This window comes from Saccopteryx bilineata, chromosome 11 (genome assembly GCF_036850765.1).
Source record: "Saccopteryx bilineata isolate mSacBil1 chromosome 11, mSacBil1_pri_phased_curated, whole genome shotgun sequence".
Classification (NCBI taxonomy): domain Eukaryota; kingdom Metazoa; phylum Chordata; class Mammalia; order Chiroptera; family Emballonuridae; genus Saccopteryx; species Saccopteryx bilineata.
Window position 1 is genome coordinate 35905959 of NC_089500.1, and position 23219 is coordinate 35929177.

The 23219-nt window shown below is 45.2% G+C and overlaps 1 protein-coding gene across 2 annotated transcripts in view; it reads left to right on the forward strand.

The window, feature by feature from the left end:
• The window catches only part of GAREM1 (GRB2 associated regulator of MAPK1 subtype 1), a 199201-nt gene extending 176380 nt beyond the window's left edge, over nt 1-22821 (forward strand). Inside the window, exons 4-6 of one of the 2 annotated variants that reach the window (XM_066246166.1) lie at nt 504-1676; nt 16139-16305; nt 17766-22821. In XM_066246166.1, coding sequence (XP_066102263.1) covers nt 504-1676; nt 16139-16305; nt 17766-18660 — 2235 coding nt within the window. In that variant the 3' untranslated portion in view covers nt 18661-22821. The remainder of the gene's footprint in view (nt 1-503; nt 1677-16138; nt 16306-17765) is intronic. The other variant, XM_066246167.1, reaches the window with a different exon arrangement.
• Nucleotides 22822-23219: the final 398 nt, after the last annotated feature.

Below are 23219 nucleotides of genomic sequence, written 5' to 3' on the forward strand. Positions count from 1 at the left end.
GTTGCGACCAGAGCCACTCTAGCGCCTGGGGCAGAGGCCAAGGAGCCATCCCCAGCGCCTGGGCCATCTTTGCTCCAATGGAGCCTCTGCTGCGGGAGGGGAAGAGAGAGACAGAGAGGAAGGAGAGGGGGAGGGGTGGAGAAGCAGATGGGCGCTTCTCCTGTGTGCCCTGGCCGGGAATCGAACCCGGGACTTCTGCACGCCAGGCCAATGCTCTACCACTGAGCCAACCGGCCAGGGCCTATTTCCACAATTTTTACTAAGGAATAGATTTCATTTTTTTTTCAGAACAAAGCATATTTTTAAAAATCTGAACTAATGTCATCTTGTTATTCTTAGGCATATAAATACTATTTTAAAAATGGAATGACTAAATTTAATACTGAGCAACACCTCCCTCTCCTTTGTGTATGTGCCTGTGTATCCTAAGAGGAAAGTTCTCTGCTCCTCTGTGTGAATAGACTGAAGGATACTAACCTCAAATTTGATTTCTCCTCTCATAGGTTGCTTCCGGTGAATGCAATGAGGATACTGAAGTTTACAACATCACTCTGTGTACTGGGGATGAACTCACTCTTATGGGGCAGGCAGAAATCCTTTATGCAAAGACTTTTAAGGAAAAGTCAAGACTCAACACAATTTTCAAAAAGATCGGGAAGCTCAATTCCATCAGCAAGCTGGGAAAAGGCAAAATGCCCTGCCTCATTTGCATGAATCACCGGACCAACGAAAGCATTAGCCTTCCCTTCCAGTGCAAGGGCAGATTCAGCACCCGAAGTCCCCTGGAGCTTCAGATGCAGGAGGGAGAGCACACCATCCGCAACATTGTGGAGAAAACTAGGCTTCCTGTGAATGTGACTGTGCCCAGTCCTCCGCCGAGAAATCCGTACGACCTGCACTTCATCCGTGAGGGGCACCGCTATAAGTTCGTCAACATCCAGACCAAGACGGTAGTGGTTTGCTGTGTGCTGCGAAATAACAAGATCCTCCCCATGCACTTCCCTTTGCACTTGACTGTCCCCAAGTTTAGTCTCCCAGAACACCTGGTGAAGGGGGACATATGGCCAGAAACCCTGGTCCATCACTGGCTGAGTATCTGTCAAGAGCAGTTCGACATCGATGAGTATTCACGGGCAGTCCGTGATGTGAAAACCGACTGGAATGAGGACTGCAAGAGCCCCAAAAAGGGCCGGTGCTCTGGCCACAACCACATGCCCAATTCCCTTAGCTATGCTCGCGATGAGCTCACACAGTCTTTCCATCGGCTCTCTGTCTGTGTGTATGGTAACAATCTCCATGGCAACAGTGAGGTGAACCTCCATGGCTGTAGGAACCTCGGGGGAGAGTGGGCCCCCTTCCCTCATGACATCCTCCCTTACCAGGACTCGGGTGACAGTGGGAGCGACTACCTTTTCCCAGAATCTAGTGAAGAATCAACAGGCGTCCCAGGAAAGTCAGAACTTCCCTATGAAGAGCTGTGGCTGGAGGACAGCAACCCCAGCCACCAGCCTCTCTCTCGCTCCCTGAGTGAGAAGAGCAGGTGTGATCAGTTTAGAGGTTCTGTCCGGTCCAAATGTGCAACCTCTCCTCTTCCCGCCCCCGGGACTCTGGGACCAGCAATGAAGTCTTCGGAGATTGCCCTACCTCCACCTCCAGTGCCTCCCAAATCGGAAGCCGTAAGTATTTTCCGTTGCTGAGTGACCTGCCGCCCCTTCCATCTCGGCTCAGTCGTCCACTAACTTGTTTTCTTTTCTAAAGAGAGGATGACTGCCCAGCAGAAGATTATCAGAATGAGCAAATTTGCTTAACATGGAGCGAAGTATTAAGGTTTGCTAGATTATTTTTTACCAGTTAGGGATTAAGGTTTTACTCTTCTGTTTGATAAACTCCTTGAGAGGTTTGAGCAGGAGAGGTTTAAATATGACTTGTTCGGCTGCCTATAGAATGGATAATAGGGAGGAGAGAGCAGAAGCCAGGAGACAAGAAAGAGGGGATTATAGTACCAGAGGGCTGAGCGACGGTGCCCAGAGCCACAGCAGCTGGTAGGCTGGTGGGCAGGCAGAAATGGGCTGCTTTGGAATATGTTTTAGAAGTACTGTAGATGATATTTACTGATCAATTGGATGAGGGAAGTGAAGGAAAGAGAAAAATCAAGGGAAACTCCTAGATTGTTAGCCTGAGCAACAGAGTGGATATTAGTGGCACTTACAGTGACCAGCAAGACTGAAGGAGGAGTAGATGTATATTTGGGCTGGGGAGGAGGATCAAGAGACATCAGCATAATTTATATCTCTTCCTTGTATCCCTGAGGTTACATTGGGATCAAAGTGTAGTGGGTGTGCTCATGTACACACACACACATGCCAGAGCAGAGCCAGGTGCCAGGGTAACTCGGTTAGTCCCTTAAATATAACTCAGAGCTTGAGGGGGCTTCTATCAAATTTTAATGTCATTATAGGAGAGGAGAAAGGGCCCTCTGTTTTGACCATGGTCTTTGATTGACAGGCACTCTGACCATTTGCTATTCATTTCTGATTGTTGGATTTCATTATATCTGAAAGGAGAAAGCACTAGAGGCATTGGGTGTAATTCTCTTCATTTATTTGACAATATCTGTTGCAGGGTTGTTTTTTGTTTGTTTTTTCTATCTTCAGTAGAATCCTGAAAGGGAGAAAAAAAACATATTACACAATAAATAGAAGACAAAATAAAAACCCTTCTGATGGAAGCATAGACTGGAGGAAAGGATCTCCCTGTGCCCCTAAGTGGTCTCTGCCCCCACCAGGTGGTCTCGGGACACCCGTCTGGAACCCTGAGAGCTGTGCTGAGCCCCGTTTCAAAACCACAGAATCACTTAGTAGGTGAGGTGCTAGAAATGTGACCATCATCAGTAAGACGTGGACTCTGATTTCTAGTACCTTTCAGTTTACAGGGAAGGTAAGAGATGAACAGAGATGACTATCATACAAGTTAAAGTGTGGTAGTTAATGAAAGAGAGCTACAGTGGGTAATGTGTGTGGGAGTTGGAGGGGAAAGAAACTTCTAATTGGATAATGTATGAGAGAAGGTTCTATGGAGATTAATTATGACATTTTAAATAAGCTGAGAGACTCTGTACGAACTGGAAAAGCAGAGAGATGAGAAAGAATGGCACTTCAGAATGGCATGAGCCAAGGTGTGGAAGCTGACAGGTGAGGAGAAACAGGAAGTTGAGCTGGGCCAGCGGAACGGGGTGGACGCGGGTGGAAGAAGGGCAGTGGTGGCTGGAAGGCTGGAGCCGGGTGATGGACAGCCCGGGACATCGGGCAGCTCTTCGTCAGGCGTCCTGCGCAGCCACCCACACAGAGCCCTCGTCGCAGTTTCCTGAGAGAGGACCCACCCTGGCTGTTTGTGCTAGGACCTAAGAACTCCCCAGAAACTGCAGCTCTAGACTCTCTCCAGCTCCTTGTAGGATCTCCCAGTGACGGTAAGGCCCCAGCTCAGAGATCTCTGTACCCAGTAGGGGTTGTGGAGTATCTGGGGGAAGTCTTGGTGGGCTTAGTCATTGGTCCCTTTATCCATGTCAGAGAGTGTTCCCAAAAAACAGGTAAAAAGTGAAAACACACTTTCTGGCAAGTAAGTACCGAACTCTAGGCAATTTCAAGTATATCTCAACTCAGCTGTAGTTGATGTAACCTGAAGCTTCGAGGCCTGACCCCATGAGCTGTTCCTATAGAACTTTGGACCGACCCAGCACATAGTGGAGACTGGTGTTTATTGACTGATTGATTGACTCATCCATGATGGTCACACCCAGAGTCATTTATGTAATCAGATCTAAATATAGGAAACTAGTTGCTGTTTTTTTCCCCCCCTGTGGCTCATCTTAAGATTAGTAAGAATATAAATACTGAGGCTCTATCTTGATACTAAAAAGAAAAATGTTAAATTTGAAACTAAAAGCAAATCTTACAGGGAAAGAAAATATTTTGGCCTCCAGCCTAAGCTGTAATTTCTTACGACGTAAGAGAATCTTTTCAGAGCATGCCCAGTGTTTACAGAATGCTATAATCATAACGATTTTTTTATAAATACCTGAAATCATTTAATTTACTTTAAAAAATGAGACATTTGAAATGAGGTCATTTTTTTATTGGTTCTGTGATCCTGAAATGAGTTTTCCGTCTTTAGGATGTATGTGGGATCCAAAGGACGTCACAATTGTTAGATGTGGCTTCAGCATGTAATTTTCAAAAGGGAACTTTAATGGGGCATCAATTCAGAGTGCTCCCACAGACTTCAGTAAACACTCTCTGGGTAGTTACGGTGGAGTAAATCCTGGAGGAGGGACATGCCATGTGTCCAGTAGCTGTTCTGCTTGATAACTGAAGATGGTCATCAGCTTCCAACTGAGACAGTATCTGGGAAGGGGACAGGTCCGGCCCAGTCTTTAGGAACAGAAGGTGCTGAAGCAATGGAACAGTCAGAGAAAGTGTGTCTTTCACAGTAAGGGAAGCAGAGCTGGTAATGGGCGAGTGAACTCTGTTTTGCTGCAGTCTGTGACCCCGCGGAGATCTAGGGGTACAGTGACCCCAGGGCAGGGTATGTCAGTCTGTTTCCTTTCCTCTAATTCTATTCTTCACTTCCTGCTTCCATGTCCTGAGTTATAAAACGTATTTGGGTTCTCTGTCCAGCAAATAGATGTTGACCATCTTTGTTTCTGTTGGTGAAAGCGGGGAGACATTGTTCCCCTTTGTCGGGAATGCTCCCTGCGCGCCCTGCGCGGCCGTTCGGTGTCGGCTGGGGTTTGATTGTCCGCGCTTCCCCACCCGTGTCCTGGGTAGTGGGGTTGTGGGTCAAACAGTGCGCCTCGGAGGGTTAAGTGTACTTGATACGGCTATTTATAATTAGGCTATAGTCCTCGTATATTTTTGTAAAGATTGTTTAATATGGTTTTTTAAGAAACAAAATTGCCACTTACCTCACCAGCCTATGACAGATGATCCCCTTCCTAACAGGAATGTCTCAGGGAAAAGTAAACAGCTCTGGTTCCAGGCTTACAGGAGAAGCAGCCACTTGTATCCCGCAGAATTGTTGCAGGTGAGCCCAAAGCTGAGGGCACAGGCCCAGCACATTAAATGGTGACACTGCTGCATAAATTGTGCGAAGTGCCCTCAAATCAGAATGACTTGACAGTCTCAAGTGGATTATCATTACTGTTTTATGCATTTATTCTAAACACACTTCTATTTCATAACATTGTGGGCCTCTCTCCATAATCCCAGTTTTCTGGGTATTGGCGATTATTTCCAAAATATTTACCCGGATACCTTCTGTGAGCGACAGTCTGCAGGAGCTGTTTTTGTTTGTGTTTCCTCTTTAGAAGTGCCATTTTGGAGAGCAATGATGGGAAGACTTTCTATTGCGTGATACTCTATAAATAGAATGTCTGACTTCCGGACCCCTCTGACCTGTTCGGTGAATATCAAACTGCAGGATCACAGCTCTTCTGAAACCACTGAAGCAGCAGTGTCCACTTGGGGAGCTGAGAACCCAGAAATTAATATCTGTCTTCTTCAGTAACAGAAAAAAAAGGTGTAATTAGTCTTGGTTAGTTGTTGACATTATAGTGATTCCCGAGATTCATGAAAGGAAATCATAGAAGAAGTTCTTGGTTGTAAAGTGCTGGTTTAAACCAAGGTTTACTGCAATATTGAAGAAGAAATTGTTAATCTTTCTGATGGACAGGGATGCCCCCACTGCCCATGAGAAACGAGGTGTAGGAATTGAGTTGCAAGATGGATCGTAGCACGTGTGCATTGGTGTAAGGCGGAAAGTTCATCATAAATAAAGTTCCTGTAACGGAGCATACTGTGTTGATGGCATTGAGAAAAATAAGAATTAAAGGGTAAATTTCATGCCTGTTGACTGGCCCTAGTTCAGTAAGTGCCTGATTGAGCTATACAGACGCGAGTTGGTATGTCTGTGCCTGAGACAGGCCGAACAATTGATGAGAACATGAAAGGAAATACCAAGCATCCTGGGAGTGCTCATGTCCCCTCTCTCTGTGTCGCTGAATGGGAAGCAGAGAGTTCTGTAATGCATGTGATAGATAATCAGAGGAGACTAGCTTGGCGTCTAAGAACCACACATGGATTGGAATCCTCACGCTACTACTTAGTAGCTTCGAACCTTGTGCAAAATGTTTTACCTCCCTGAGTCCTTCCCTGTGGGCGTAATAACCTCCTCATTGTACCATTGTGTTATACAAAGTACTTGACACCTTCCCTAGCATTCAGTAAATAATAGCAGTAACTTGACATAGGATGGATTCTGATTTAGGGTCAGATAAAGAATGATTTGGGGGGAATCTTTTCCTCTGTCCTTTTCTAACTAGGGTAGAAAGCCTCTCCAAAGAGGCATGGTGGCTGATGGGGGTGACAGGCACATCTACCTCCACAGCCGGACCATCGAAGGCCCTGAAACCCAGGCAAGAGCCAGTTGTCCCCACATTCCAAGTATGCGTTTGATCATTTTATTTCCTAGGTCTCCAAGATATTACAAAAACCTAATTAAGTTTTGAAATAGTAAAACATTCTTTTCATCTGACTATAAAATGTCTACTTGATAAGCTAGGTGTTATGTAATAGTTATCCAGCTCTGGAGCCAACTTTGTAATCACGAGAAATCAAAAAAGGAGCCGCAGAGGCCCTGGCCTGTTGGCTCAGCGGTAGAGCGTCGGCCTGGCGTGCGGGGGACCCGGGTTCGATTCCCGGCCAGGGCACATAGGAGAAGCGCCCATTTGCTTCTCCACCCCCCCCTTCCTCTCTGTCTCTCTCTTCCCCTCCCACAGCCAAGGCTCCATTGGAGCAAAGATGGCCCGGGCGCTGGGGATGGCTCCTTGGCCTCTGCCCCAGGCGCTAGAGTGGCTCTGGTCGCGGCAGAGCGACGCCCCGGAGGGGCAGAGCATCGCCCCCTGGTGGGCAGAGCGTAGCCCCTGGTGGGCGTGCCGGGTGGATCCCGGCCGGGCGCATGCGGGAGTCTGTCTGACTGTCTCTCCCCGTTTCCAGCTTCAGAAAAATACAAAAAAAAAAAAAGAGAGAAAGAAAATGTCAAAAAAGGAGCCGCAGAAAACTCGGCATCCTGTGGACCCCAGTAACATGAAGTTACAGTTGCCTTGAATAATTCTTTCTCAAGCATGGCTAGGCTAGGTCACAGTGCTACCAGATGTCACAGCCCTGGATGTGTCCACCCTACAGAGAACCAGGGGCCTCACGTGATACCCAAAGTCTAAAAAAAAAAAAAAAAAAAAAAGCTACAAAAATAAGTTTCTTTATAAACTGACAAAAGTGGCCATGAGAATTGATTCTACTCTGAATTTTTATTTTATTTTGCCCATGGACTTTTTCTCTCTGTCAAGTATTAATATTAGAGAAGGCATTAAAGGACAGATTTTCTTAAATGAAGCTGACCTATTCGTGTTCAAGTTTTGGTACTAAAAATATTAATCTGGAAGTGATATTTACTTTTCAAAATAATTGCTCTTCAAAGGGATTCACTCAAGATTTCACTAATTAATGAGGTCTCCTAAGACGTTTGACATTTAATTAATTTTAATTACAACTTTTGAGGAGCACTCTGTTATGTAAGCCATATACCTACGTTCCCACTTGTTAATTGAAATAAGGACTAAACTATTATTGTGTTTTAGTAATTTGGAAACTAATTGCTTTCAGTTTCATGTAGGTTATTTATTTTTTAAATGAAACCTTCCAAGCCAAGAAATTTTTTTCTCCTGTGTCCATTAAAAGTTTCAACAATTACAATGTTAATAGAGTTATTATAATATTCTGTAGGATGGTTTTTGCTTCAGATCTGTACTCTTAGATAACACTTGCATAAAATTGCATTAATAGGAGGGTTATATACTATTTAAATGTATATGTCATGTATTATTATACTCCTTGTTCAGAAAGGTCTTTTTATTCTCGGCCCCAATGGCATATTCTTTCTCTGAGTCCGTGGAAGCACCCTAGAACTTGAACAAGTGTTCTTTTCAGAACCACTTGCCCTCCTGCCTCCCAGCAAGCGGCCTCCTGCACCCCCTCTGCCTCCCTCCCCTGAGGCTTGGAAATTGGAGGCCATTCAGACACAGGTCTGTCTTGGGTCCTTATCATCAGTGTAGAAAATCGGAACAAGAAATGTATGCATCTGAGAATCAGGATTTTGACTGTAAATCACATCTGCCCTTGTGTCATTAATCAAATAGAGGCTCATTTATTGCCACCTTGTCATTATAAAACTTTAATTTCTATTTGGCTGAAAATATCCCTGATGGGTACATGACAGGGTTATGAACTCTTTGTATAAAAGCCTCTTTATAAATAAGATTTCTTAAGGCTGTAATGATTTTGTTATCTGGGAGAGGGAGTGTGGGAAGAAATGTGAAGTACAGGGCAGAGGGCACGCAGTGAAGGCAAAGTTACAAAGTTCAAGGAAGCGTGGTTACAAAACTGCTCTCTTAGGATTGCTGGCCATCCTGAAGTTGACTTTTAGAGAAGAAAACTCATAGTAAAGGTGAGCCCCATTTTAAATCAAGCTTATCTGTAATATATATATTTCCTGAATCATTTTTGCATAGAAACAAAGTGATCTTTACCCCGCCTAAGTATTCCAGAATCTCTCTGGTGACTGTCCATATGCCTTTGAAACAGGAGACTTTCACCCATAGGTGTGTATAGATTTTAGACTATAGATAGGGAACTATGTGGCCTTATCAACAGGTGTCTCCAGGCCCACTGCCTTTGATTTAAAAGTTTAGTAACCACTGCTATTAAATTGACTTTTTTTTTTTTTTTCAAAAAGAAAGAAAGCCAGTTAAGCCAAAAACATATCATAGTAAGTGTACCATTTACTTTTCTTAAGCTGTGTCCTTGGTCGTTAGTGAAGGGTTGTGAACATGTCATTTCTTCCATAGACAACAAATAGGGAGTTCCAAGAAACAAACAAAGACTTTCCAAGAAACATGATCATACCAAAAAGCCCCCAGTCCATCACTATGCTATTTCTTAAACATGGGGTGTGCGTTTTCTTTCTTATATTCTGTTCATCCCTAGGAAGTACCAGAGAAAGTTATGGTCACAAGGGAAAGAAATTAGTTCATAGGTAATGTGTATAAAATACTCCAGTTCTATGTAAGGTTTGAATTTTTATCCTCTAACCATCTGCATGTGACCCTGTTTGCCTATTACATGACAATGAGCTGTGTACTTTTAACAGATTCTCATGCATTATTTTTCACTTGCAGCTATTTGCTGAGAGGAAGTTGTTTTCCACTGTTGACAAATTATTGGTTCTTTACCCTGTGCTCTGTTCCCTTCCAACTAAAAAGAGTTAGAGATGTAGGGAATGGATAGGGGAAAGGAAGGCTAAATGCCTGTTCCAGGGGTAGGCAGTCAAGTTAAGCTTTCTGGATGGTATTCTGAAAATAAAAAAAAATAGCCCTATTCAATGATGCATTTGATTTGACCACAGATTGGAGTTGGGCTTTGACTTTGTTGTCTGCCTTTATATAGAAATAGAAAGCTTTTCAAAGTCAAAGCCATGTATCCTATTGGGTATATTTCAATTCCATATTTGCTTTAGCTGCTGGATAATAAGCTGCATTGATTCCTTTTTTTTGCTTTACATGGCGATTGATGGCATGGCGAAGGCAGGAGCAATAGCTGAGTGTGTGTCCTCCTTTCTGTCTTCAGTGAAAGGAGAGCCCATGTGCCCAGGGTCCACGTGCACTCAGCCTCTGGGTTACATGGGTGCATGTACATACCCAGGCACATTTTTCAAGTTTCTTCCAAGCTATATATATAAAATATATATAAAAATTCAAACCTTACATAGAACTGGAGTATTTTACACACATTACCTATGAATGACATGTCATATATATATATATATATACACACACACACACACACACACACACACACATGCCTCCTTCAATCCTGTATTCCTTTCTAATAACTGGCTCACCTTACTTTGCAGCCAGTAACCCTGAAAAGATTATCTGTCCTCACTAACTCTACCCTCGCCTCCCGTTCTAGCTTTGCCTCACTGGAATTGGGCTTCCGCTCCCCTCAGCTGACTCAAGCGTCATCTTGAGAGATCTCTTGCTGAGATCTCCAGTGACCTAACTATGACATAAATGCAAACCTTTCCAGACTTCCTGACATCCTTCCACCTTTACTCCTTCTCCAGCCGTCCTCACCCCTCCCCTGGCTTCTTTGACACCACTCGGGCATGGCTCTGTTCTGTAAGTGATGAGATGTGGTCACTTGTGTTTCTCCTTCTTTGCCTTCTCATCCGCCCACCCTCTTCGGCCTTCTTCGCTTCTCCTTTGAGATCTCCACGCCTTCACCCCTCCGGATTCTATCGTTAGAACGTGGAGCTCCATCATCTCAGTCATTTTCAAACTGAACCTGGTTTCTCCCCAGACTGTTCTTCCTTCTGCGTTTCTGTCTGACAGACGGCACCAGCATTTATCTCCTCATCGAAGCCCCCAGGCCAGAGTCTCTGGTGGGGTTTTTCATGTACCTTTGACACTGGTCATTTCTTCTTCCTTCTTCTCGGTGAAATTCCCTATGAATTTGTTCTTCTCCTGACACCTTGAATAAAGTCTTGGTGCGTCCGCTCACCCTTGCTCCTACTTCTGTTGTTACACTGCCAACTTGTATCTCAATTAGATGCTTTTCTCCCCCCCCCAACCAATTAGTTCCACAAGCTACTTCTTTTCGTATACTCAAACACTGGCTCGGTGAGCATACGATAAGCATACTACATATATTTGAACAAATTAATAGCAAACTGGAATTAATGTAGTATGTAGAAAGAGGGAAGGTGATGGCCATGTTCTGGAGAATGTAGGAACCATGGAAATGGGTGGTTCCTATCATCCCAGCTGGTAGTCCCCAGGATAGGCACCTTTTATAGCCGACTTCAAACCCCCACTATTAAATCATGCCATTGTGTTAGATGGCAGTCACCTGGATATGCATGCCACACTAAGAACAGAGGGTGGGGCAAAGTAGGTTTACAGCTGTGAGTACATGAAACAGTTTATTCTTATATTATTATTCATTAATTATTGCATCATTTTCCTTACAAACAACTATAGACCTACTTTTGCCCCATCCTGTGTGCCTCATAGACTGATCTAGAAAGTAGAGAACTCATTATTATTATTATTTACAATAAATAAGCTCTGTATTGAGCCCTGGGCTAGCTCTGCATGAATAACAAGGGCACTTGTTTTAATCTCAGAGAGTGGGATCTTGTGTGTGATAAGAAGTGAACCACCGAGCATTGTAGAAAAGGGAAGACATGCATTGGAAGAGCAAGGAGGAGAGAATTATGCTGGAAGTGTAACTGCTGGAAAGAAAAGCTTCCGACCCAGGCACCGCTGGTGAAGCAAGGCTCTGGGCACGGGTGGGTGTCGGCTCTCCCGCAGCCTCGGGAGTCCACACCGTGCTCCCTGACCCTGTCACGAACGGGGAGCCGGGAGAGTCTCTGAACACCCATGCTACTCATACCCAGACATTACCTCCCCAAAGGCAAAGGTCCCCCCATAATCTGCGATGGATAAAGACACCTGCACCAAAGCAGAACCCCTACCCCTGCTGAGCACCAGGGTCTGAGCGTTGTTCCTGCTGATGCAGAGACCTCTCCATCCGTGCTGTGAGCGCAGTTCAGTCTTAAATGCTGCATCGGAAATGAAGAGAGGGCCCCAGTCTCCCAGGCACGGCGGATGCCATTATATCCTCATTTTAGAATAGGAGTAAACCACTTGGGGTTGCTGGCGATGGAAGCCACAGTTCCCAGTTTATAAAGACCATCACTGTCTTTTCCACTAATACTAGGTCAGCTGTGGTGGTGGTGGAGTTGATGGCGGTGACATGTGCCAGATCTGTGGGCATTTTTTTTTTCTCCTAGATTGACATTTCTATGAGGACACATGAAAAATTAACGTCCATCCTAAATGACTTTATCTATAATTTTCGCATAAAGATATAAAAGGCATTCTTATGGTATATGTCAAAAAGATAAAAGCACCTTTTGTTGTATTATTTTTTTTGGTGGCATCTGTTAACCTCTACCTGGTATTCTATGACATATTTGCATGAGAGGTGACAGATCCCCAAATTCCGCTATCCACAGGGCAGTAATAATGCTACTGACAGTCCCTACCAACTGACTACACATGGAAAGTAACTTCATATGAACTATGTTAGCAGAGTTCAGGAGCAGTGCTCAGGACTGGTGCCTGTTTGTGATGGTCTTAGCACGAGCATGTGACATTTGGGCTAGGCCTTAGGAACCGGCATTTAGGTGGGCTTGGGCAGTGGGAGCTGAAACAGGGGGGGGCGGGCAGGAAAACACTAGGTGTTTAGGTGACACTGAATCGACCACGTTGGATGGACCTGTGTGTTAATACAGAGGAAGGGTGGGAGAAATGACTAGAAAGATGAATAAGGTTGGAATAATTTCTTCTAGCAAGAAGAAAATAGCTGAAAAGACAGCCAAGGGCCCCAGCGGAAGGGAGGAGTGGCTGAACTTTCTCCGGCCATTAGAGGGGCCACTGGAGACGGGAAGTAACATAATGAAGGCCACACTGAGACTTTAGAAGGAATGTGCTGAAAATGTAGCATTTAAGAGTGAAATTGAATATGAGGGAAAACTGGAAATGGGGTGATTAGCCATCCAGACTTGTAAATTGCCTTTATTGTCAGATAAAATGCATTTCCAACGTGGCTCCACTCCTCTTGGATAGAAACGACCCACGTTGAATCAGACTGAGAGGCAAGGGAAAGGAAGGGACAGTGTTGGCTGATCCAGGACGTAGGAGGAAGCAACATGGTACAGTAAACCTCACAATTTGTAGCCTCTGAATCCCAAAATATACACATTCCACCAAAGCGTATCCTCTTCCCCACAAAATGCAGTGAAGTGTGACTTCACTTGAAGGAGCACATACCCCGCAGCCAGTTGAAAAGAACCCGTGGGTATGGGTCTGCTGGGTCCTCGGCGCCCTGGTCCCCCCAGGGCCGCCCCTGCGCACTGGTCTGGGGTAGCACATTTTGTACCTCGACAGAAAGACATCTGAATTCTTGTCATGGTTGGGATTTTTAAAGTCATTTTTTTGTTTAGTTGTTTTTCACTACCTTATCTCTAAAATGGGTCTCAGATAAGCCTGGTTCTTCCCCTTTGCACTCAAATGAGTACACCCAAACTGCCTCATCATTATAACAGCAGAAAATGCATCAGAGACCATATCCAGCTTCCCAGAGTAAGAGTCACACACAGGCACTCTCTCACACATGGATGTTTATGCTTTTTGGGTTTTGGGTTTTTTTGTATTTTTCCAAAGTGAGAAGCAGGGAGGCAGTCAGACAGACTCCCGCATGCACCCGACCAGGATCCACCCGGCATGCCCATCAGGGGACGATGCTCTGCCCATCTGGAGCGTTGCTCCATTGCTGCCGAGGCCATTCTAGCGCCTGAGGCAGAGGCCATGGAGCCATCCTCAGCGCCCGGGCCAACTTCGCTCCAGTGGAGCCTTGGCTGCGGGAAGGGAAGAGAGAGACAGAGAGGAAGGAGAGGGGGAGGGGTGGAGAAGCAGATGGGCGCTTCTCCTGTGTACCCTGACCGGAAGTCGAACCCAGGATTTCCACATGCTGGGCCGAGGCTGTACTGCTGAGCCAACCAGCCAGGGCCCATTTATGCTTTAACTCCTGAAGTGGCAACCCCAAAAGCTGTCCCTATTTCAGATGCTGTTTGGAATTGAGTGTGAACACCCCCGCCTGCCCCAGCTCACCTCCTAGGGCCCTGTGCCTACAGATGCTTCGCTGCACTGCAGCGCCCCCCCATCTCCTCTCACGTGGAAAACCTACGGAATGCCCCTCTGGGTGTCCAGGTATGGCAGGAGGTGCAGAACAAGCTCTAAGTGACCTTGAATGCCTGGGGTTGGTTTTAAGAACAGGGAGAGAGGACTTCCCAGAGGTCAGAATCCACCAGAAGTGACTTTTCTGAATTCTAAGACCTAGGCCAGCGAATTACTTTACATTATAATGCATATCATAAGTGACATCTCAGCAAACGGTAATGGGCTTCTAGGTAAGCAGTCTCTAATGCAATGTCGCATTTATAAGACTAATTACAAAATTCAGAAAATTCTAAATCAGATTCAGCATTACCATGTTTGCCTCTTCTTCCTCTTGAACCCGGTATTGAGGAATGACTAAGTGTTCATTTTAAAAACAAGAAAATTAACTGACAGACTCACCTTCTCACATTTTCCATGATAACAAACACTGTAAGCATAAACACAACCAAACACATCTCTCATCAAGTTACACCCACCTATCCTAGCTTCTACAGATGTTGCTGAGCAAGAAAAGAAACCCAAGTGGTTGCTGCACAATTCACTAAGGAGGCAGATTTCGTAAACGGGGTATATTCGCACAAGCCAGGGACCATGCTGACCCAGCCAGGGCTTTCCAATGTCCTGCTGGGTTCAGCTTCTTAAGATCCCAGTGTGGAATACGCATTTCCTTGAGCTAGCCCAGCGATCCTCTCTCTTGACCCATACCTCCCCTCCTCCAGGTTTCTCTCTGCCAGCACCCACCACTACCATCTTTTTAAAAGCTCAAAAGGGGAAAGCCTGCAGCTGTTGGCGTATTTTGTTTTAGTCTAAAAAGCTGCTCCAGATGAAAAACTGTAACCAGTGGGTCCCAGCAAGTAGGTCAGTAGATCCTCTGGCTGGGGCGGGGTGGGGTGGGGGAGCATTGATCCCCAGCCCCCAAAAGAAGTGCAGTGGGTCAGATTTTTAAAATTACTTCTGTTTCGCTTAGAATTGAGGTTTTCCCGGTCACCATGGACGCATGGCTTTTCTTCCCATCTGATTTTCACTGGGCTGTGAGTCAGGCCTGGGAGGCCAGTCAGAGGCCCGGTGTGCAGTGCAGGTGGTAGAGAATGCCACGTAACATGAACCCTTTGCGTTTGGTCTTAAGCAAATGCAATACCAAAGCTAATGAGGGCTGGCTAGTACATTGTCTTTATACCCCAGAGCTGCTGGGGCAGGGAGGAATTGCAGGCAAAAGTGAAGAAATCGGTGAAGACAGCCTAAAAGCAGGCAAGGGTGTTTTTGACGAAGTCAGAATTGGCTCTGTTTATACCTGTGTTCTTCAGGGTAGAGTAGCAGAACCAGGTTTAAGCTGCCCCCTGCTGTCTGATACAGAGAAGTACATAGAAAATGTCCAACTTCATTCAAGAGTCTTACTCTGAACGCCCGCCCGTAGTGAATGGAAAACAAACCAGAGTGACAGCAGGGGACCTTGCTGAAGCCAAGGACATCACAGGTCACCTAGATCCTTTCCGATGTGAAGACGAAGGGAGGGTGAGAGAGTTGAGGCATTACGATGCCTCAACTAAAGCACTGTTCAGAGGCTTTGGAAAGCTGCCTTAATTATTCCAATTACAGTCTTGTTTCTCAAGAGTGGCCCATGGTCCGGCAGCAGTAGTATCTCCGGAGAACTTATTAGAAGTGCAGTCTCAGCCCCCCACTTTGGCCCCCAAATCAGAACCTACAGGTTAACAACAAGATCCCCAGGCGAGTCACGTGGACATTTACATGTGAAATGCCCTGAGCATAACTATAGAAAGAGCTTTGACACTGAACAAGGTCTACTGGTCCCTAAGGTTTGGATCAAACTGACTTCAGTTTGAACAGTGGTTAAACAACTGGATAGGAGAGTTCAGACCCCTGTGAAGATCATGGTTGCCTTATGCCCTTGTTTTCTTAATACTCTTGGTTCGGGTATGACCTCATGTATCGCTGGCTCTTTTGTTTGCCATATTCCGTGGCAGCTGGCACTTGCCAAGCAGTTCCTCTTAACATCGTCCCGTCCCAGCAAGGATGTGAAAGGCGTTGATGTTACCTCCGGCGGCCTCTGCACGTCCCTTCGCTCTGGTTTGCTCTGGTCTTCTCTCTGCCCTCCGGCCACCCTGCTGTGACTGCTGAGGAGCAGCGTCTTGGCCCCGCGGGGTGGAGCTGGCCTTGTGGCATTGTCAGTCCGTTGCTAACTCGGAGTGTTCTTTTCTGCGCCAGGTCAGGGAAGAGTGCCGGCTCCTGAACGCCCCACCTGTTCCGCCCCGAAGCTCAAAGCCTTTGTCCACCAGCCCCTCCATCCCGGCTCGCTCAGCCAAGCCAGCGCGGCCGCAGACTCGCTCTCCCAGCCCCACCTTGTCCTACTATTCTTCAGGGCTGCACGACATGTAAGTCTCCGCGCTAGGGCCCGCTTCCCCAGCACGACCCTCCTCACCAGCCGGGGCCGGGGTCTTGAGAGCAGTGTCCAGGGAGCCGTCAGCTAGGCCGGTGGTGGGAGAGAAAACGTTCCTTCTGGCTGTAAAACGTTTTCCTGCAACAGGAAGATGGTTTTGAGCTAAGATGAAAGAGCCAGAAGCCTAGGAAGCAGAGATGCCAGAGTCTGAGAAATCCCGTGATAAAGCCAACTGGGTTCCCTTAGAAGCAACCCGTGGGCCGCCCTCCATCCTCACAGAGCAGCATCGAGTTCTTCCACTTTGACGTCAACACCAGCAGCCAGACGGCTCCTTCACCGGGATGTAGGATTAAAGGGGTCCCCTGGCTCACTCTCTCCCCAGAATCTCCACCCCAGACAGGAAGCCCTTCTTGACCATTGCATCAGGTAGCTGTTCGCTTCCGTCTGGGTCCTTCCGGGACTGGGAGCTCATTCTTTTGCAATGTAGCTCGTTCCATTGTTGGCAAACGCTGTTCACCTTTTTAGAAATCTTTCATTCTGTCGAGTCGAAACCTATCCACTTAACTTCCAGGTATTTCTTATGTCTAGGAAAGCAGAGGTAGGCGCCCCCCCTCACTTCTCTTTGCCAGCCTGTGAAGAGGTGAAGGCAGCTAGGATGTAGGTCTTCTCTTCTCCCAAGGGGACGGCCTGGGTCCATCTGCTGTCTCCCTGCACGTCAGCGCCGGGTCACCCACCTCTGCGCACACTGTGGCTTCACTGTCACTCTGAAACCACGGCCCAGAGCTGAACGCACTTGCACAACTCCCTGTGATCGTTACAGTTTTAAGTAGCTCACCTGGCAGGTGTTTTTTGGTTCTCCAGATAGCTGAACCTTGATGCTCATGTGATTCAGTTGTACGGGAATCAAGGCAAGCAGAAGCATTTTATTCGAAGCATTTCCTCCTACCTCAGGCTTTTGGGTGGAAATAGAGTCATGGGTAGTGGTGACGCAGTCATGTCACCACCAGCACGAGGATGGCAAGCATGAGGCACCCATAGACCGCTTTCTCACTCCGCCTTTGCCCATTGCAGACATCACTAATCAATCACAGGGTCTGTTGATGATGAGCCCACACATGGCTTAAGAATTTTTCTCATCATAAAGATCAAGGTACTAACAATATTATTCTTGTTAGTTTTAAAAAAAAAAATTACGTATTTGCCATCTCCACTGTAGCATTTTAAATCATTATGTTCGTATTCATAATTACCAATATATTTCAGTAATAAAAAGATTCTCTTTTATATATATAAAACTCAGGTTAGCAGGTACTTTATTGAATTCACAATGAGAAATATTATATATTATCCTAACTACATTTTTCTACTCAGAAGTCACATCTATGAGAGAAAGAAAGGCTTGGAATTTGACTTTTTTTTTTTTAACTAATCTCCTTTTCTGTATTTGCTTTTAAGCAGCGTTACTAAAAGCGACACGAGTCCTTCTGAAAGCGTTCCTGTTTCCTGCTATCCGTGTAACCGAGGGAAGACAGACTCGGTTGACCTGAAGTCCCCGATTCCCAGTCCCGCCGAAGCGCTATCCTCCAGGCTTTCGTGGCCCAACCGTTATTCGGGAGCGTCGGAGAGCCAGACCAGGAGCGGCTTCCTGCTGGACCCGAGCCGGAGTTACAGTTACCCTAGACAGAAGACGCCCGGCACACCAAAGAGAAACTGCCCGGCACCTTTTGACTTTGACGGCTGTGAGCCCTCGGCCAGTCCCACCAGCTCGGTCCCTGCAGAAGTCACTAGCAGTGTCTCCGGTTGTCCCAAGTCAGCCAGCTACTCTCTGGAGAGCACAGATGAGAAACCTCTTGCAGCTGGCACGACAAAGCAGAGTCTTTCGTGCCCTGCCTTGCCCCCCAGAGCCCCCAAGCCAGTGGAAGAGAAAGCCTCCTCTGGAACTTCTCCTTTGCCCCTGAAAATTGATGGTGCTGAGGAAGACCTCAAGTCTGGGTCCCCGGACCTCTCTGAGGACCAGTATTTTGTTAAAAAGGGCATGCAGGACATCTTCTCCATCTCTTACCCTTTCTCATCCCCGCTCCACCTCCAGCTGGCCCCCAGGTCCTGTGGTGACGGCTCCCCGTGGCAGCCACCCGCTGACCTGTCTGGACTCTCCATAGAAGAAGTGTCCAAGTCGTTACGCTTTATTGGTCTGTCTGAAGATGTCATATCATTCTTTGTTACTGAAAAGATTGATGGGAATCTGCTTGTTCAACTAACAGAAGAAATCCTCTCAGAGGATTTCAAATTAAGCAAACTGCAGGTGAAGAAAATTATGCAATTCATTAATGGCTGGAGGCCCAAGATATAGCCAAATAACCCCCCACTAGCAATTGAACAAAACTGATACATTCGTGTGCTAGGAGGGGCGGGCTGGGACACAATTTCATGGTTCTTTTTGCACTAAAAAAACTTCTCTGTAAATAGGGATAAGAGAAACTCTTCCTATACAGATTACATTTCTGAATGGTGAACAGGCTATTTTGTACATCAATAAAAACGCTGTGCAGACACTTAGAGGTGTGCCTTGTACATCACTCAACGCTCAGCAGCTGCTAAAAGGCAAAAGGCATGTTCAGAGAAATCATTCTTACCCAAATAGATTTATGCGAGAAGGTATGATATTTATTACAAAATAGCCAAAGCTAAAGGACATAAGAATCTTGGGGGAGGGGACACATTTTTGAACAACATTTCCTTCCTTTGGGAGAATCAACTTTAAACAATTAACTCTGTTCTGTGCTCTGTTGTTTGGATTGCTCAATGCTAATTGTTTTACTCTTATGCCTGACAATGTTAGTGATATGAAATGACACCGTCATGTTCCATGCTTGGTGGGGAATCTTTTCATCAAAAGGTATTTTTCCAAAAGTCATGTGTTGATAGAAAATATATGACGTCCTTAGAAATAATACAAACTATGACCACAATAATTTATCTCTAATGACTGCTAATTTTATTGAGCAGAAGAACAAAAAAGCAGATAGATACATATATGTGTATATATGTATACACAATACAAATGTGTATGTTTTAAACATCAATTTGAGTGATATTTTAGAAAACATCTGTTCACTTCCAAATATCCACTGAGGTTTGGGGCCATTAGCTAAGCTGACTCTCTTAGGAAGAGTTGGCAGAATGACCCAAAGGTCCTCAGAACCCCAACCTTTAAAGCTCGGGTTTATTAGAGCTTCATCACTGAAAACTTGAAAGAAATCAGTGGAAAGTCAATACTGAGGAATTAAATTTGATTTGAAGCCAATTGTGCGGCTGGGTTTTGCATATAATACTCCCATGCTGATATCTGGGGAAATGACTGTTTCCATCAAACGAAAATTCTTTCTGAGTTTGAGGGTCTTATTCTCCTGATTTCTGAAAGTTTGGTCTGAGGTGCATTACCCCGAGTCTGTTAAGTGTACTCAGATACCAGACATACAATCTTCTGTAACGATTTGGGCTGTACCTGTTGAGTAATTTTTAAAAGTATTGATGAGTACTTGTTTAGTTCATAAACCTCTTCATTCCTCTTCCAAAGATAGTACATTATTACTATACTTTTATTCCAAGAATTTCAGAACATTATTCTGTCCGGTTTTGCCAAATGTGATTAAATATTCCAAAATGTAACGGCCTCACCATCATTTTTTACTTTTGCAGGAATATAAATCTTAGTGAAGTCTCAGTTCTCCGAGCAAGCGTCCCCGTATAGCCCTTGAGTGTGTCCCCGGATCCTAGCTGTACAGACAGTATGTGACTGAGGCGGCAGTGTGACTTGCAGGATTGGCTTATATCTTATTATTCACTTTTCTTACTTCCCAAAATAAATAAATGTAAAGATCAGACCCGCCCATCTAACTTTGCAGACCTGTGCAAATATGGCTTTATTTCTTGGCATGCAAGATATTTTTAATCTATTTTGTGGTTTAGAATTGAGGTGAATTGATGCCCCCTTTCTTTTCCATCTTAAATGTCCTTTATTTAAATTTTTTAAAAAAATGAAAATCTATGTAGAAGTTTCCAGTACTGCACTCCCAGGACAAGAGACCGCTTGGTTTCTTTCCTGTGTAGAAAGAAAGCATCCTTCTCCTTGAGGGGCACCTTCTATAGTGACGTTCACCTCCCGGAATTTCTCCTGGAAAAAGAAAACAGACCAGAGGGATGCCCTGGAAAGCCTACGTGTTTTCTTCTGCAAACTCTCGCCCAATCCGTTTTTAAACACCTAGGCCTCGGACACAATTCTCAAGTTCAAGCGGAAGAGAAAGGGTAGACTTGGGTTCACTAGGAAAGTTGTCCCACGTGAACAACTGATTCCTTTGATTTTCTTTTTTTCAAAAACTTTCCACAAAATAGTTTCCGTTTTTTGGTCTGGTATATTTACGTTGAGTTTATGTTGATGGGAAAACAGAGACTCCTTGAGAGCCGGAACCGAGGTCTTTGATTCGTGGGTTCAAAGTTTGTGTAGCGTCTTTCATGCGCCAGGCACTGTGCTGGGGTGACTCGACACGCCTGGGAAAGGCCACGGACCCTGCCCTCTTGGAACTTATATATTTATAGTTTAAATCAGTTGCTGAGACTTGGGGGGGGGGGAGACATGGAATCCTCTGGGAAGCTAGACGTAGGGAGAGTTAAGCAGTTTAAAGAACCCACAGACGGAAGAAGTGCAGCCTCCAGGAAAGGGATATAAAACCAACACCTCAAGGCAATGAAAACTTGGGATGTGTTGGGGGCAGGGCGTGACTCTGACTCCACTGGCTACCGTTCTCTTTTAATGATTTGTCATTTTATTTTTAGTTATAATAAATAGCTTCTGGCATCTCTGAAGCCACAAATACAGGTGATTGCCGTTCCGGAGCGGAACTCTTGTCCGTAGAGGACCTCGGCCCCCTGGCCAGGGGAGGCCTGCGCAGCTGCAGCCGAGACAGGAGAGCGGGGGCCGGGAGGAAGCAGCCCTTCCCTTCCCGGAGCTGTGAGTGTTGTAGTGACAAGTGGTGCGGAGAGAGTCCCACAAGCAACCAGCCGGGTCAAGCCCTAATACATCTGGCTGTTTCCCTGCAGACAGTGCTGTGACCACAGTGCTTGGGGCAAAGTGTCAAAACAGGAGCCTTTGGGGGGTGGGGTCTTTAAATTCATGCCTAATTCCATCACAGCCCCCTTAGAAAAAGAAAATCAGCAGTAAACCAAGCTGAAATGTAAAAATGTGGAGCTGGCTCCTGTCCAGAGGGAGAATTCACAGATCAGCTCTTTCTCGGAATCCCGCAAACGCCCGCACCCCTCTCCCCTTCAGGTTGAGCTGCTCAGCCTTAGGAACTGCGAAACGTACATGTATACTCCTTCAACCCACATGCCCCGTGGAAGGTGACCAAGTTGCAGCAGGCTGCCCATTTCACAAAAGTGCAGTGTTTATTCTTGTCTCGTGTGGAAATAAAACAACAACCTTGTAAGAAAATATTATGACAGTCCATTCCAGCTGTTTCCAGACACATCCATAAACACCCTTGGCTCCCATTCCGGAACCACCTGTACGTCTGTCATCTGTGTAGCCTCGAGAAGTCGGGGTGGTGTGGATGGATGGAGGGCCCTTTCTTTTCCAAGCACTGTGCTTAGCAAGTCACTACTCATCATGCCTCTCGAGTGGAAGATTAATATTTTGAATAACAATTTGGAAAACCAAACAGTTCTCCAAAAATCCTCATGAACTGTTCAAAGAACATTTCAACTTCGTTCACTGGAAAAGTTAATTCTGATGTTGGACACATGAGACTCTCAGAAACTATATCCATTAGATCAATTCCAAGTATTTTTCTAGTAATGTAAATGCTACAGGCTGCTAGGGCAAGAGTAAATTCCCAGAGTGCACGTGGAGAGTAGGGGCTCTGAGTGTGGGGCTGTAGTATTGTGGAGTGCTTAGGCCACCTCTTGTCAAATCATGTCAATCAGTCTTGAAAACTTGGTGTTTTAAAATCCGTCTAATTATGAAAGCCAGAAGCAAGAGGGAAACGTGATTTCAGTTTAAAAGACATAGAAATATCTTCTGTAATTTTGCTGCTCTAATTTTTAGGCTATGATTTTTTGTAATGAGCTTATCAGATGACACATTTCCTTTGTTTACAATCACATGTAGTAGGGCTCAGATAATTTCTTAGCTATAAATCTCTGCTCCCATTTTTGTATTAAGTTCTATTTAAAATATTGTTTAAGCCTAAAAAAAATGAACTCAATTGAAAATTGGGGAATTTTTCTTAAATGGAAATGGTATATTCTTTTCAAAGAATTTTGTAACCATTTACTGTTTCTTTGCTTGGAAAAGTGGGGTTGTTGACAACCAGTTAATAGTTGCATTAGTTCCCAGAGCATTATCTAATGGGCCCAATGTGTACCTCAAGATAAACATGGTATGTTATGTCTCAAAAAATTAGTTGTTGATTTCAATGGTTCTGAAATGTCTATAAATAAAGAAACTTTAAAAGTTGCTCCTCTTGCAATTGTTCCTCAGTGAGTCATGCCTAGTGTATAATTTCTAGAATCTCTCCTTCCCGTCCTCATTAAGAAGAGAACTCGTCTGAGGGGATTCTTGATGCAACCCATTCCATATTAACAAGAGATTGAAGACTATGGCTATCATGCATGGAAGAAGCTAGGAATCAGGCAACCTGTTTGATACTCAAACAGAATTCAGTACCTATGTGATCAGGAATTAGAACAAAGGACAATTATGGATGAATGGGTGAGCTTTAAAAAAGCAAGTGTATGTTTGTACAGGGAAAAGATAGTACAGATCTATGGCTTTTCTCTCCATCGTCTCTCTCTGGTTTAAGTTACACAAGTACATCCAGCGTGAACAGTGAGCAGACACGGTTGAGGGTACTA